General features: G+C 42.4%; 2 protein-coding genes across 3 annotated transcripts; both read left to right on the forward strand.

Annotated features, from left to right (window-relative positions):
• The first annotated feature begins 304 nt into the window (after positions 1–304).
• LOC144084757 (transmembrane protein 26-like) lies at positions 305–7,053 on the forward strand. 2 transcript variants are annotated; one of them, XM_077613483.1, is made up of 6 exons: positions 305–551; positions 1,301–1,397; positions 2,042–2,134; positions 4,624–4,823; positions 5,534–5,613; positions 6,766–7,053. In XM_077613483.1, the coding sequence occupies exons 1-6, from the start codon at positions 355–357 to the stop codon at positions 7,050–7,052; spliced, it is 954 nt and encodes a 317-aa protein (XP_077469609.1). In that variant the 5' UTR covers positions 305–354; the 3' UTR covers position 7,053. The 2 variants fall into 2 exon arrangements, with proteins under 2 accessions (XP_077469609.1, XP_077469610.1); XM_077613484.1 differs by having other exon boundaries at positions 1,334–1,397.
• Positions 7,054–8,422: 1,369 nt separating this feature from the next.
• perp (p53 apoptosis effector related to pmp22) lies at positions 8,423–16,093 on the forward strand. The gene is made up of 4 exons (XM_077613485.1): positions 8,423–8,566; positions 9,127–9,555; positions 11,334–11,474; positions 13,930–16,093. The coding sequence occupies exons 2-4, from the start codon at positions 9,351–9,353 to the stop codon at positions 14,139–14,141; spliced, it is 558 nt and encodes a 185-aa protein (XP_077469611.1). The 5' UTR covers positions 8,423–8,566; positions 9,127–9,350; the 3' UTR covers positions 14,142–16,093.
• The last annotated feature ends 522 nt before the right edge of the window (positions 16,094–16,615 follow it).

Here is a 16,615-nt window from a genome sequence, read left to right on the forward strand (position 1 = left end):
ACATTTATATTTGGCTTTCTAGTAGATTTATTGGGCTTTCTTCATTGGCTTTCTAAGATTTATTGGGCTTTCTTCATTGGCTTTCTAGTAAGCATCATGAAATTGGCTTTGGCGCCCTCTTGTGGATCTGCCATTTATTACAAACGTCCCCCAAACTGCTGCCCGTGAATAAACCCCGATATCAAGCAGGCATCGCTGTGTCATGTTTTGTGACGTGAGTGGCTTCACGCGGAGGCCCCCACGCCCCTTCGTGGGCGGAGCTTCAAGCGCAGGGAGTTTGTGCGAGTGCCGCAAACTTGACGCACAGTCGCTCGGCTCGGCTCGGGAGTTTCTTCTTCTTCTCGATCCACCGAGATGATGCTGAGCGTGTTGAAGTTCGGGTGCGCCGTCGTCACCCGGGCGCTTTTCCTCTTCGTGTCCCTGGCGGGCGTCTGGCGGGTCACCTGGGTCAAGGGGAACAACTTCTTCTGGCTCCTCACGCTGCTCTTCTTGCCGCTCCTCTTGGAGATGATCATCACCCTGAAGAGAAGAAAAGGACAGGATTACAAATGGTAAGCCATTTATTCCAAATGAATTGCACTTTACGTGGTTATTGCTTTTGTTCTCAACTTTGTCGAGAGTTCGAACTCAAGGCTACTGCTGTTATTGTTTGGAAAGGACAATGAGGACAGGGTGGGCCCCTTCAAGTGTGTCTTGAATAGACGTCCTGGAGGGGGGGTTCATTGTTGGGATTAGTCGTGGGTTAAGAAACAGGACGTGATGGAGGATGTTCAAAATGCTAAAGTTTAAGTTAAAGTTCCTGTCAGAGTTTGGGATTTTTCATTTTTTTTCGTTTGGGAAAATTGAGGACAAAAAGAATTCCAAGGTTTTTCAAATGTTGACCTTTTGGAAAAGACGAATTTATGGGAGAAAACTACTCATTTGGACATAGCGGCGTGTTATTGCGTTAATTTATCGGCTGCCGTGAACAGATTTCGGGATGGTGAGCACGAATGGTTGCGCATCCCACGACAAACCGGCGACCAGTCGAGGGTTCGGCTGCCTTTTTGCCCCAAAGTCAGCCTGGAAAGGCTGCGGCACCCCTCAGAGTTGAAAATCAATAATCGGCGAAATGGACCTTGAGTTGGATTCATCTGCATTTTATGTGAAGCAGAGCATTAAAATGCATGAATAAATCATGTTGGTATAACAGGAAGTGAAAGGATCCGAGATAATAATTGGCTCATTTGTAGCACTTGACTATCTAATGATGGCACGAGTAGCTTGCCATTATGTGTTCTCATGGCATCTTTTCTTTCAGGTTTTCCCCTCCGATCTTTCTTTTCCTGATCAGTATCATCCCCTCTGTTTGGATTCTGGAGCTTCACTACCAGCAGGACAAAGTCAGCGACCCTCAGGTCAAAATACACATATTTCTAAATATATATGTTCATATATTGCCCATTTGTTCATGAGTTGATTCATTCAGTTGAATCGGAGTTCACACAGAAGGCGGACTGCCAATTTTTGTCAAAAATAACCGATTTTCGCTACGCATTATAGTCCATAAAGTACGACACTCTCACTCGCTGAGTAATAATTCAATAAAATGTGAATCAAGAGAAGAATAGTATCATGTTTGGCAAAATAAAATTTAAAAAATATCTGAAACCGGCTTGGCGTGCGAGTGGATAGCATGTCGGCCTCGCAGTTATGAGATCGAGGGTTCGATTCCTGGGTTCAGTCCTTCCTGTGTGGAGTTTGCATGTACTTGCGTGGGTTTTGCCTGAGTGCTCTGGTTTCCTCCCACATCTCCAAAAATGCATGCTAGGCTAATTGATGACGACTCGATAATAGTTAATTGACTTTTTTTGTGATTTTTTTTCTGCTATTAATTTTTGTTCAAGTTCATAAAAATGTGAAAATCCATACTGAAACCCGTTTTGCTACTACGACTCAGCACAAAATATAGATATAATATTGTAAAAAACACACACAATATGATAAATTGTCCTTTTATGAAGGGTATTAATTGAGTTTATTTTTTTATTTTTTATTGCAGTGCAACAAGCTTGACTCTTGGGAAAATGTGAAGAGAGTGATCACCCCAAACGAAACCACGGGAACAAACCTCACCTACCAAAACTACCTGGAGGTAAGACCACCTTCCACGTTAGATGTTTATTTTTACATCGCGCGCACTTTTTTAAAAATCACGATGGGTTATTTTCTGCTTTTATGGGTCATTCACTTTGCAATGTTAGGATTTGGAGAAGTCAGGGTAGCCTAAAATAGGACAATTAGCGGAGAAATTCTTTAGTCATCCGTCTGTCTGGGCTTTCTAGAAATAAAAATAAAAGACTTGACTTCATGCTACATGTGCAATTAATGTTGGGAGTTGACACAGTCAACGGGTTTAGTCGTAAGCTAATCATAAGTTTGTGCTGAAATTCAAGGCAGTTTGATGATTTGCGGTTTTGATGTTCCTGTTAAAAAATAGCTCAAAACGTAACGTCGGATAAAGAAATATGAGGTGAGCATGATTGACAGGTTGACTAAGATGTATGGTCATATTTCAAGAGGGTTATGGATGAAGAATGGAGTCACAAAAGTGCTATAATTAAAAAAAATATATATATATTATTAGAAATAAAAAAAATACAAATTGCTGGAGAGAAAGGCAAAGTAAAAAAAATGCCATTCTAGATCGGAAAAAACCATTTATTTATTATTCAAGTGTTTTCTAGTGTTTGGCAGTCCATCTAAAAAAAAATTTAACTGTCGAAACGTTTCTCCAATTTTTACTTTAGAAAATACAATAAAAAAAACAACTTCTGAAACATGTCGTAAAAGTTATTCACGAGGCGTTCAAGGTCCGTTTTACTGAGCTACAAAGACTTATGGTCCAATTCCAAGACCTTTTCCTCATCACACCACAATGGCGGCCTTATTGCGAGTTGAAAAGCGGTCGCTTTTCGGGGGCCGAGACCTTTTGGACGCGCTTCCCGCCGCCCCCAACTTGATGTCAGACGGCGCGGTCACTTAACAAGCCATTGACACATCGCCACTCCCGCGTGGAAAAGACAGAAAAAAAACCTGGTAATTACACCATGGCCGACGGATCCCGGAGCGCCGGCCGGCCGGCGCTTTGGAATCTCAGACAAATTGGATTCGCGGGGCGGGGAGAGTCAACACGGAGGGAACATTGCACAAAGATGCGAGTGTTGACGCTCGTAGACAAAGTCTCAAAGTCTCGGACTGGATTGGCCGTCGCAGAAGGTGGGACAAAGAGCCTTCTCACTCATGCTGGGAAACGGCAGGAAACGTCCGATGCGCCAATTAACGCCGCCGCACGCACGAACATGGCCGTGTCATAAAACACGACACCGTTTTGAGTCAAAACACGATTTGTTTTATTAGGGGCCGTTGACGTGAAAACGGGGAAAAGGTTTTCCAAAGAGCTTCACTTTTTAAACGGCATTTTTGACAGTTGACTACGCAAACGGCCAATTTTGCACTCCGGAACACTAGGTGGCGATAATGATACAATATGTATGATGATACAATATGCACAATGATACAATTAACTATTCAGTAGCACGTCAAAGGGTAATTTAGAGCATGTTTGCGTAATTTAGGGGGAAAGCAAAGCACCCGTAGAAAAGCCACGGACCCTTGAACTCAGAACTGTGAGTTGAATTCGCGTATTTTCTGGCATATAGGCCGTATTTGTCGGTAAAAAAAATGATGACTGAATGGAGGGTACGGCTTATACGCGCACAAATTAGACTTGACATGCACGAAACTGCAAGATGACAAAGAGCAAACGCCATAACGCAAGACAATGTGGCCGATACGGTCATTTAAAAAAAGTGTATCTTGCATAAAACGGGAAAAAAACTCACTTGTGCCTGCCATTGCTGGCTAGACCGCTTCGAACACACTTCCTGGTTGTACTGCTCACGTGACTTCCTTTTTCAATTTGTCTACGTGCAGGCAACATCCTTTCAGAATATGTAATCCAGCAATCAATTTATACATGATCTCCGAAATATGAAAAAATGTGTGATGATTTTTCATGTGATTTTCCCTTCAAAGTAACACGTTTGTATTCCCTATTAAAACCATGAATATGGAGAATCAGGGGGCGGCTTATACGAGGGAAATTGTCAAATTCAACCATTTTAAGGCCATTTTAAGGGTGCGGCTTTTACGCTAATATGCGAGAAAATACGGTATTTATTTAAGTGAGCGTTGCACATGTTTTGTGTGTTTTTTTATTTGCAAAATGTGTACGCCACATGAATCGTTGTCTTTTATAACATATCCGCCCGATTTTAGCTTGCTCCTTCATTTCCGCAGATGTTAAAATCCATAATCCGGTGTTGGAACGTGGTCATTTTGACGGAATGTTGGGACAACGTTTTTTTGCTCAATCATCCCACGGGTCAAAGATACACGCTTGCTTCCCCAAAAAGAAAACATATGCTGGGTCCCGTTTCAAATTTGGGGTGGGGTTAGGCTTCAATAAGATCCAGCGTGTTAGCCGCACGCTAAAACGCGGCGGCGAGCCAAAGCGTAAAGCCATCCAGACGTTCACGCCGGAAAAAAAAATTCTTGTTCCTGTCTGGCTTTTTTTTGCAGAACATCAACCAGGCTTTGTGTTCCAATGAGTGGATCCTGGCTCTTCATCAGATCTTGCTCATCCTCCTCATCGTGGGCAAGTGGCTTTTGCCACTGGGGGGCGGCGTCACCAGAGACGAGCTCTCTCAGCTACTTTTGATCTTCGTGGGGACGGCGGCGGACATCCTGGAATTCACCAGCGAGACGCTGTCGGATGTCAAGTGGGTGCTTCTTATCGCAAGACCTGGTTTTCCTGCCTTTTTAGGCGCCGATTAAATGGCAGGATCTCGTCAAAGAGGATTTCAAAAGAAACCAGACACTCGCGCTGTTGTCATTGTACAAACAAAAGAATTTAAGGAACGTTTTTTGGCAGAGGCCATGTGACTCGACGGTAAATTGAGTCATCGAGACTCGTTGTTTTTATCAAGCAACGATTCGTAACACGATCTCGGGCACTTACTTCAAGCTAAATAGCCTAGACTTCTGCCACTGGACTGTCCAAGCAAGCATAGTATTGAAAAACTAATACAGTCGTTCCTCAATTATTGCGAATTCACTTCTTCACATTTTTTTCCTGCTATTAATTATTAAAAACATTTGTTTTAATTCATAAAAATGTGAAAATCCACACTGAAACTCGTTAGCGGAAGCCACGTTTGCGACCATGACTCAGCACTGATAAAAAATATTGAGTAAAAAACAAAACTACAACGCAGCCGCTATAGCAATGAAGCTAACAAGATGAAAGGCCTGCTTTTGCTGACATCACTTCCTGTTACTGAGTCCCCGGCTTACTGGTCATTAAAAAAATGGAATAAAAGTCATGTTTTGCTACAGGCTGTGGCGCAATAAAGTCCAATCTTTTGAATTCTACGGCTTTTAAGCGTACACAAAAATATTATTCCAAGCCGTATTTTTTTCTACTTTGCAGAGAGAACAGTCCTCAATTGGTTTATATCATCTTGGCCGTGTGGACGTGGAGCATGTTGCAGTTTCCTCTACATTTGGCCGGTGAGTAAAGAAAAATGAGCAATAATAATAATGATAATGCGGATAATCATACGCCAAGTTCTGGGTTGGGGGGTCAGCGAGTGCATTTCCAAAGTGCCTCGCTGGCTTTTCACCTTGGCAGGCAATCACAGCCTCGGCGAACCCGAGACGTGAGGTCATCGGTATAAAGTAGCGTGCGTACGTCACCCCCCGCGTGCGCTTGTGTTTACAAAGTGGTGCAAGACCCGTTTGTTGACTTCCTGCCCGGTGGATGTTTGCGTTTAACAGGGAGACGTGCTCACTGAGCGTGACATCATCGCAACTCGATGACTTTCTGTCTTTGTCTTCCACCTCAAGACGGGTGTCACATAGTAAATGGGCGTCGACTGTTTTTTTTTTACACTCGGTTGTGTTTATCTTGCCTATTTGGGGGCGTGGCCTTGCACCGTGTGTTTGCATAGCTTGTCTCATCTCATTTCATCTCATTTTCTGAACTGCTTTATCCTAATTGAGGTCGTGGGGGTGCCGGAGCCCATCCCAGCTGTCTCCGGGCCAGAGGCGGGGAACACCCTGAATCGGTGGCCAGCCAATCACAGACAAAGGACAACCATGCACACTCACACCCATAGCTAGGGGTAATTTAGAGTGTCCAATCAGCCTACCATGCATGTTTTTAGAATGTGGGAGGAAACTGGAGTACCCGGAAGAAACCCACGCAACCCCGGGGAGAACATGCAAACTCCACACAGGTCCTGGATTTGAACCCAGGACCCCAGAGCAGCGAGGCCGACACCTGTGTGGAGTTTGCATGTTCTCCCCGGGCCTGCGTGGGTTTTCTCCGGGTACTCCAGTTTCCTCCCACATTCCAAAGACATGCAGGCTAGGCTGATTGGACGCTCTAAATTGCCCCTAGATACGAGTGATTGGTTGTTTGTCTACTTCTGGCCTGCGATTGGCTGGCCACCAATGCCCGAAGTCAGCTGGGATTGGCTCCGGCACCCCCTGCGAGCCTGGTGGGGATAAAGCGGTTCAGAAAATGAATGAATGAATTATAGAGTACCGTATTTTCACGACTATATGGCGTATACAAGCGTATGGTGAATTTTTGGCATTTCGCCTCAGAACAGTTTGCCATTTGTTAAAAGGCCTTCCTTCCCTGCTGCTTTCCAACAGTGGTGAACTCCAAATCCGATCCAGTGGACAACCAGGACGAACAGGACGCGTCCCTCCTGTCCAAACACAGCACGGACATTTGGAATATCGTGGAGGCTTTGTTTATCCAGGACGGACCCTTCCTGATGGTGCGCCTCACCGTCATGACCTACTTTGACGTCTTCCACCAGATGCTGGTCTTCTTCGCCATCAAGAACTTCCTGGTGGTCATTTTGAACGTGTACAGGCTGGCCGTCATATGCCTGGATTTCAGGAGCGGCGGCGCTCTCGGCAGCGGCGTGCCGTAAGCGCTTGATGGACAAACGGGAAGACTGGAGTCATTCTTAAGTGTATTGATTGGACGATGATACTTCGAGAAGACGGTTGTTAGGAAGAACGCTGTTTGGAAGCGTTTTTTTCACGCTCAAATGGGCCGGACTGTCGATGTTTCGGGATTCACAGGACAGTCGAGCCGTGCTCTTTGAGTTGTGGACTCGAGTAACCGGCGTTGTGTGAAAACTGAAGATACCGGCAGTGCGAGAGGAAAAGAGGAAGCGCGAGAGGAAAGGAGGCCTCCTTAAACTTTCTGGCTCCTTTTCAAAGCGTATCAGTACAAACAAACACAAAAAAGTCTAATAATAATAGTCCTCAAGCCCAGATAAGATAGGACTTCCCATCCCAGCTCTTGTAGTCTGACCGGGAAGGTCAGAAGGTCGTGGGAAAACTTCTTGTCTGTCATGAAGGCGTCTGAGCGTCAACACTGGGTCAGAATGGGATTTGTTGCTGACTCAATGACAGACTTTTCAAGCACTGGGAGCTTTTTATAGGCTAAAATGATGTACTGACTCATTCAAACTGGGCATGTACTGAAGTAAATGCATTTTTTTGGCCTGTCCAAGTGAGCTTTATTTAATTTTTATAGCTGTTACTGCCTAAAAAAACAGGGTTTAGTTGTTGCTTCTTTGTTACGCAGAGCTCATATTTTGTATCCTAGGTGTCTGTTTACATGTGCTTTATTTAATTTGTATGTGTGTTATTGCCTAACACAGTTTAATTGGTGCTTTTCTATTACTTTGAGACTGAAAAAAAACATGAATCTGAGCAATTTCCTTATTTATGTAAGAAAATGTTCATTTTATACAAATTTGTAAAAATCACATGGCTAGTTACAGCATGGCGTGAGGTTTATTCGTCATCCTTTTTACTAATGTCAATGTCCTTTGTTATAATAGTGCTAGTGATATATTCTATGGTAGTTTTCAGTTGCAATGCAAAAATACTTGTACGATGGCACCTCACTGTGGACATTAGAGTAGTAACACTTTTCTGATGACGTCATATTTACTGCGACAGTTCTCCTTTGGGAAACTAATTGACACTTTATACGATTTAAAAAGTGGTTTATTTCGTCTGTTAGCACAAAACAGTAATGCGCAAGGAAATACGCTTGACGGGTTAACGCTGCTGGTAACATAACAAAACAACGAATAATTGCCACCAGAGGGCAAAACATGCTACTTGCTACATGCTATTGAAGTATAGTACGTTTAGGCTATACGAAAGTTACTGTATATTAAATCATAATGTTTTTTTACGAAAAATAATGAAAAAAATTTAATGTGCCGTGTGTCGTGGTTACATTTTTCAGGACAATTTGTTTAGGATTAGAATACTACACTTCCCAGAAGCCACCGCGGCAATTACAACGGAAGCTACCCCATCTGATTGTTATCACGACGTAAATTGAAGATAGAATTTTTAGAAACTTTGTCATGTATCCTGTTGTTCCCTTAACGCTTTCACCGAGGCTGACTCTCAATAGGTAATTATGTTAACACTTGCTCGTAAATGTGCTTCAAATGTATTAAACTTGTTTGGCTACGACCCATTAGCTAGGTTTAACCTGCTACTATGAATCAAATATTTTTCTTTCTTCATTCTCGGGCTGTTCAAAAGTTTTATATCACCAAAACATGCATTACTATTTATAATCAAGTCTCCCTTTTCGTCATGTATTTGCGTTATAATTCGTTTCCATTGACTTTCCAAGAATTTTTCGTGGTACTTTATTTATTTACAAACTGTAGTGCACGTAAACAACGCGCCGACAGGAGTCAGCATTGAGCCACATTCATCTGTCTGCAGCGCATTTACTGCCACCTTGCGGTGAAACGGCGCCTAGCCTAAACAACATTTCATTCCAAATGTAGTCAGTCATTCCCGTTCGCTTTTCCTGGCTTGTAACAGGTGGTTATCGCCGAGATGATCACGATCAATCAATCGAGATCGATCAATGGGGTCTGACAGCCAAAGTATGAGATTGTAACCCGATCCCTTGCTTCCCCTGAAACTGAACTGAACTGGGCTGGGCTTCTTTTTCAGGGCAGACAAGTCCAACCCTGCACTTCCCAAACCAGGTTGACGGCTGCATTGCACACTCGGGCGGGGCTTTTAGCCTCCCTCCCTCCCTTGGAGATAGAGAGAGAAAGAGAGAGAGAGTGTGTGGGGGAGAGAAAAAAAACCCAGGCGGCAGCACACCGCAGCACACAGACGAATCGAATCGGACTACGGGCTTCCTTCCTCGACTCGACTCAAACTCCCTCGCCATGTTTCGCTGCGGGATCGCCTACCCACGCTGCAGGTGGATCGTGCCCCTGCTGCTGCTCTTCGCCATCATCTTCGACATCATCGCCATCGCCGCCACCTCGGGCTGGGTGACCGACGAGGAGGGCAAGACGCACTACGCCAGCATGTGGGAGCAGTACCACGGGCGCAACGACCAGTGGGAGGGCACGTCCCTCATGGAGTTCTGTAAGTCTGCGCAAAAGTCAACCTCTCTTCTGGCTAAAATCCACCAGACGTTGAGGGTGGCTCGGGTGTGGGAAACTTTGGAGTCGTTCAGTAGTCTGGACCCTCTCACCGCCCCCCTTTTTTTTTTTCTTCTCTCTTATCATATCCGGCCTGCCAGCATAAACAGACGAGAAACTCCAACTAGAAATAAATGCGTGTTTTTTTTTATTAGTGGATCTTGTCAAATAGTATCACACAGATCCATAACTGGTGTAATTGTACAATACAAAATTAGCTATTTTGTGGATCTCATACTTGGAGAATGTATTTAAAAAGGGGAAAATAGGATATCAAAATGTCTTTTTTCCTCCAATTTGAGCATAACTATTCCACATTAAATTGTGATATGAGGGTTTTTAGCAAAAAAAAACTTTTTGGGGCAAATTGGCTGCTGTGTTTTGGGAGTATTTTTACATTGAACTGCTAATTTAGCAATATTAACTGTGCGGTGTTTGACTCCTGGACGGATTCCAGATTTGTCCTGTCCCGAGTGGTCTTCTAAAAGAATGTTTCCTAGGCTTCCCCTTTTTATTGTTTTGCGGCTCTGCAGCCACCAGCATGAAAACACCGGCGCATAACAGAAGACGCTATTGTCGACTACTTCCCGTGCTCGCTCAGCTGTGAATATTCCCCCTGACGTCCCTGTCAAACGCAAGCACCGCACTTCACTTCCTGTGGAGTTTTAGAGACCCCACCTTTGTTTGCTTACCAGAAAAAACTCACTCACAACCAAAAAAAGTCATAACATTCAATTAATCCAGTTCAATTGAAATGGTAGCATGTCCAAAAAATTGAATCAACAGCACTCATGTAAAATATTTGATGTAGAAAATGAATTTGGGACTCTAATCGGCCTGTTATTATTATTTTTTTTAACCATTTCATAGTTATTCCATCTAAGACGATGCATCAGATATTTTTTTCCAGCCATTCTGGTTGTGACATCACAACCAGAATTGTGGCCATTTTTAGCTGTGTAGTGCTGCGCTAGCTAGCACATGTTGACAATAACAGAACAGTCACAACGTGTAAGCACACTGCAAAAATCTGAAACTCGTTCTGGGTGTGACATTTCTGTTTGAAGGTTTTTTTTTTGTCGGGCGGGGCCAAAGCAGTTGTGAGTAAGTCGCAAGCCCAACCAAACCACGAAAAAAAAGTATGACTTATAGTCTGGTAAATACGGTAGTTAGTCTGTTAATCACCGTCACAGGGTCATTCTTTAACTTTTAACGTCACCCAAATCAACGATACGCTATTTTCAAACGCTGTCATTTTCACGAGAATATCATATTTAGTGTGATTGAAAAAAAAAACACGACAGCTCTGTTTTTGATGTACTTGGCCAAATGGGATTATTCACTTGTAGGAAAAACCAGTCTAACAGGTTTGAGCTGGAGAGGTGAATTGTGAAAAGTGTGTGATTAGGCCTCAGGCAATGGAGCCAGACATGAGTAAAACACGCACACACAGGTATGAATAATTGAAGGTGTTGCCTGTCAGTGCATATTGCCTTTCTTAACAAAATAATTTTAACTACAGTATAAATGTAAATACTCTGCTTAGGTAATTTTACTTAACTGAATGTATACATGATTGTTGAACCATCTAAATTTGTATATTAAATTTGCTATAAAAAAAAAAGTAACCCATTAAAACAAAGTGTCACCCTTGTGGTAGTTGGTACAATTTAAAAATACATATAAATGTTCAATTTTTCAATGTTATTGTTTTTTGCGCAGCGTGGGCGCAGGCCGTGGCGGCCCTGATGATCATCGGCCTCATCATCCTCATCGGCGCCTTCATCCTGGCTTGCGTGGCCCTGTGCTGCACGCTCAACGTCACGCTGCTGCCGGTCATCGGAGTCATGCTCCTTGTTGTCGGTAAGAAACACACACACACACACACACATACACACACACACTCGAAGCAGGCAAAAAAAGGGGCTGTCAGGGGTCCGATCCGGCGCCCCCAGACGGTCTTCTTCTGCCTGACGGGCTGGCACTTTGTAGCTCATTCCTACTTGTACGTACAGAATCAAAGGCTTTCACTTTCTCGCTGCAAAACCAGACTTTTGTGTGTCGCCTGCCAAGCGCATCCTTAGAGCCATTTGTTTTGTTAAAGAGCTGTCAGGCTCGTTAACAAAACAAATGGGTGAGTGTTAAGACCTACCATATGCATGCATGTACATCTATGTGTATGTATGTATATATGTGCTTATATATATTTCAGCAACCCGCTTATTTATTTATATATTTAGTTATATATTTATTTATTAACTTAGTTATTACCTATCTATTTATGTCTAAAATGCCTTTCCTATTTCTGCATCCTCACCCTCTTGCTACTGTGACAACGAAATTTCCCGAATACGGGATGAATAAAGTTATCCAATCCAATCCAATCCAATATATTTACATTTTGGAATCTAGCCACTTACGTTCTCCATGGAAACAACAGTTAGCTAATTATGAACGTGTTTATTTTGTAATGTTGGTCTTATATATTGCATTACATAGTATTTTCCGGACGATAAGTCACACTTTTTCATAATACAGTCATACCTCTACTTACAAATGCCTCTAGGTATGAAAGTCTCAAGTTACAATTTTTTTTAATGCAAATGAGTGTCGTGAGATACGAAAAAAATCCAAGTTACAAAATCCCCCAAAAAGTAAAAACGTGGAACAAATGAGAGAATTTATATATAAAGTACACCTCTACTTACGAAATTTTCAATTTACGAAAAGTCTTGGGACCAATTCATTTTGTAAGTAGAGGTATGACTGTACTCAAGTGACTCATTTTTTTAAATTAACCACCAACACCCTGTTTGATTGCATATTTAAGTATATAGTTATCTGAAAAAGAGTTGAAGTGGCCCTAAGGAGGTGAAGAAAGTTGTACACAACATGAGGACACACCCTCAGCCCAGCCGGCCTACCCCCGCCCGCCATTCTGGCTCTCTTTTGACCCTGTCATACATCAGGCCTCGCCTCCCCCCCAGCCTTACAGAAAGCCTCCCCATTTACTGCTCTCTCCTTTCCCTCCCCCCTGCGACCTTTTGTTGCACGGCACTCCCACGGCAAAGGCCAAAGTCCACTCGACGCCGGTTGAAAACCTTGGCAAAATGTCCGCGGGGGGAAAAAACTAAATGTGTCCATATTCTTCACGTCCACGTGACAAACGGCGGCAGTTTCTGGGCCAAAGCCTTTGCCGTGTCCTAAACACAATGACGGTCGCCGCGGCAACGGCGCATAGTGTAGAAACTTGTCGAAAGAGCACTTTTTACAGTTTTTTTTGTATAAAGACTTTAGCCAACATTAGAGTATTGAGCAAGTATTTTAAAAATATCCACTGCTATTTGCATTTAGTGACATATTTTAGCTAAAGACCAAAAATATCTACAATCTATACATACACAACTGCCTTTTAGCTTTTAAGAAATATGGATTATTCATGATAACCTTACATTAAAATAGACAAAATTGCTAATCTTCAAAACCTTTAGAAAAATTGCAACGCTCCAAAAATATTTTCACAAAGTACTGACATCTTATATTGTATAACCCCATTTATTTATTTATTTAAATGACCTGTACAAAGCAACAGACCTCATCCTTCCGCCATTTTGGTGCTTTTACCAGACAGCATTGTTCATTTTTCTGGATTATTGCTTATTATGACATTGCCTTTGAATCAGCTGTTTCCGTTTCCATAATGTAAGTGACTCACATCAGGTTTTTTTTTTAAAATAGTCAACTGAAAACTAACTGATCATTCTTCCGAAGACCTTTTCTCGAAACTTGTCCCTCCCTCGTGCCACGCCCTTTTCCAACTCACTTGGGATTGCTTCACCGTGACTCACTCACCCCCAAGTCGCTGACGTTTATTATTTTTTTGCCACGCCAGTATCTCTCCCTGGTGTCAAAGTATTTTCTTCACACCCTCGTTAGCACCGCCGACGCCGAGCCTCCTCCTCCACCCACCGCCGGCAAATATCACGCTAAAATGCGAAAAAGGAGGATTTCCCGTACCGTACATGTCAAACTTGCATAGCTGTCAACCTCTGCCGATAACTGCCCTTATAAATGATTATGATTCCCCTTACAAACCCCCCAAAAACCTTACAAACACCGTACGGTGTTTGTAAGGTTTTTTGGGGGGTTTGTAAGGGGAATCATAATCATTTATAAGGGCAGTTATCGGCAGAGGTTGACAGGTATGACTTTGACACCATGTGGAGAATTTTTATGAAGCATTTTACATTACAGTATGAATGAGATCCAAAATGGCAGTGTAAAAATAAAAAGTATTGTTCCATTTCCCTGTTCGCAGTGGTGCTCCAGATCATCGCCCTGATCATCTACCCGGTGAAATTCAACGAACAGATCTTCGAGGGTCACTACTACTACACGTGGGCGTACGGCTTCGGCTGGGGCGCCACGCTGCTGTGCATCGGTTGCGCCGTGCTCTTCTGCTGCCTGCCGCGCTACGAGGACGAGCTCACCGGCCTGGCCAAGACCAAGTACATCTACACCTCGGCCTAATCGGCACCCCCTCCCCCGTCTTGGAACACTAGGACATTTTTTTCCCCCCGTTCCAAGACGGACCTCGTTGACTACTAACCATTTTTTGTTAAAATCCTTTAGCGTGGGGGTGTCCAAACCTCCACGCCCCATTCTTATTGGCCCGTGGCGACTGATGGAATTGGCACCAGATTTTTAAAATCAGCCAGAGTTAATATTGAAAATATATATTTAAAGCCTGAACTTTGAAAATATATATATATATATACCTTAATAGGATCATCTATTTAAAAAAAATCCTTGAATCCTTAATTATTATTTTTTTAATGGCCCTTGGAGAAAAAAAATCAAAAGTTTGGACACCCCTACTCTAGCACTTCTCCATTCGATAACATGACCAAAGTGCCTTCACGTCATTGATTGTCCGGATAAAACTGATTAAGGGCGGGGGTCGGCAACCTTTTAACTCTTAAAGATATTTTGGCTCAGACTCGGATTCCACTGAAATGTACACAAATTTTTGGATTATTTAAAAAAAAAAAATTGTAAACAAATTAGGTGTTCATCTCTGTGTCAGTGTTGGGTGCACTTTTTCGTTGCAAGCCATCCAGCTCCGACACAAAATTGAAGCAACGGGGCCTGGGCTGAAACGAGACGCACATGGCTGCAATTCACTGATTGCACTTGTCGGACAAGTTTGGTGAAAAAAAGCTGTCTTCTTTATGGTTCGGAATCAAAACACCCCCAGAGTGGAAGACGTAGTTTGCCCGCCCACCCCCGTCGTCATTTCAGAACACTCGCACAGGTGAATTTGTTTAGTTGTGTTAGGGTAAAGTCACAGTTTTTAATTAGTAGGTGAACCTCCAAGTCTTTACCTCTGTAGATGGCGCAAAGACTTGTGGGTATATACTCAAATTGGCCACTGTGACGTCACATGATTGGCGAAATTAAGACGTCCGTGAGCGTGTTAGGGATTATGAAACAAGACAAGGAGCCTGATTGGACGTGTCCACTTAAAAATAGCTAAAATTGTTTGTCAAACCACACTGATCAATTGCAAAAAAAATATTTTATTGTCAAACGGAGCCGCATGTGGCTCTAGAGCCGCTGGTTGCCGACCCCCGATCCAAGGGGATCGTTCACGTATTGAATCTGGATCCTTTCGATATAGAGTGAAATTAGTTTTGGTAAATGAGAATACATATCACACAATATAATTGCAAATGGATCACTTACTGTCTATTGTTGCACGTATAAAATTGGGATTGCACTTTTTTTTTCTCCTATCAATTCATGTTAAATTTTGACTTTTGACGACACACTCTTAATTTCTATTATTTGTCCCAAAAAACGGCACAAGGGGATTATTTCTGCCTAGATGTGGGGTGTATATGTGCTAAAATTTGTTGTTTTATATAGTATTTTATGATTATTTGATCTTTTAGGGAAATTTGGAGGTGAAAAAGATGGCGGAATGTATGTATGATGTTTAACTTTTGCCCTAAAGGGAGCAATTCTTGCGCTGACTGTTGTAGGTTTTCATTATTATTAATAATTTTGTATCTGGGGTTTATTTTTAAAATACTAAAGGAGGGAATTAACATTATTTTCAATTGGAAATACCAAAATTATTGTCTGTCTGAGGTGCCTTAGCTGCTTAAATGTCAGATTTTATCCATCAAAATACTGTACAAGACCTGGTTTCATTTATCATATGGATCATTATTGACAGTTTAAACAAGAAAAGTCAGAAATATTAGAGCCTTTTCCCATTCAAGATGAAAAAGTGTCTCAAAACTTTTGACTTGAGGTGTCGGTATCGATTGTGGCTACAATTTTATTAACGTGAGCAGGTTTTCCTTTTTGTGTGTTTTCACAAACATTTGCTTCTTATTGTTTTTCCTGCTGTACTTTCAACTGACTCCTTTTGTAGTTTGTATTATTCTGCAATAAAGCGTTGCATTTTCACAAAAGGAACGAGTCGCTTCCGTGATTAAAAGGCCACACCTTGACGCGACTCGTTACCGCGATTAATACAGCTGCGTGTCACCTCGTTGTGGCCGCCACGCAGAGAAAACGTGATATCTGAAAAGCTAATGTTTAAACAGGAGGCTTGATGAGGGTGCCGTGACAGGGAGGAAAGGCATTTGTTTTAATCGTGGGATATTAACACAACAATTAGAGTGGAATTTTTTATCCGGTGTACAGAAGGATTCTTAGCATTTTATATCATCTTTGAAAAAAACAACTTTACTTAGCAGTAGGTTAAAATAATTTTAAAAAATGAAATCCTTAGTAACAAGGGAAGAAACTACTCATTAAAATGGTGATTTTTTTTATACAACCCATAAAACTGGTTCATAACCTGCAAACTAAATGCCAATTTAACATACCTGTCAACCTCTGCCGATAACTGCCCTTACAAATGATTATGATTCCCCTTACAAACCCCCCAAAAACCTTACAAACACCGTACGACTCGTACGGTGTTTGTA

The sequence above is a fragment of the Stigmatopora argus genome, chromosome 11 (genome assembly GCF_051989625.1).
Source record: "Stigmatopora argus isolate UIUO_Sarg chromosome 11, RoL_Sarg_1.0, whole genome shotgun sequence".
In the NCBI taxonomy this organism is placed as follows: domain Eukaryota; kingdom Metazoa; phylum Chordata; class Actinopteri; order Syngnathiformes; family Syngnathidae; genus Stigmatopora; species Stigmatopora argus.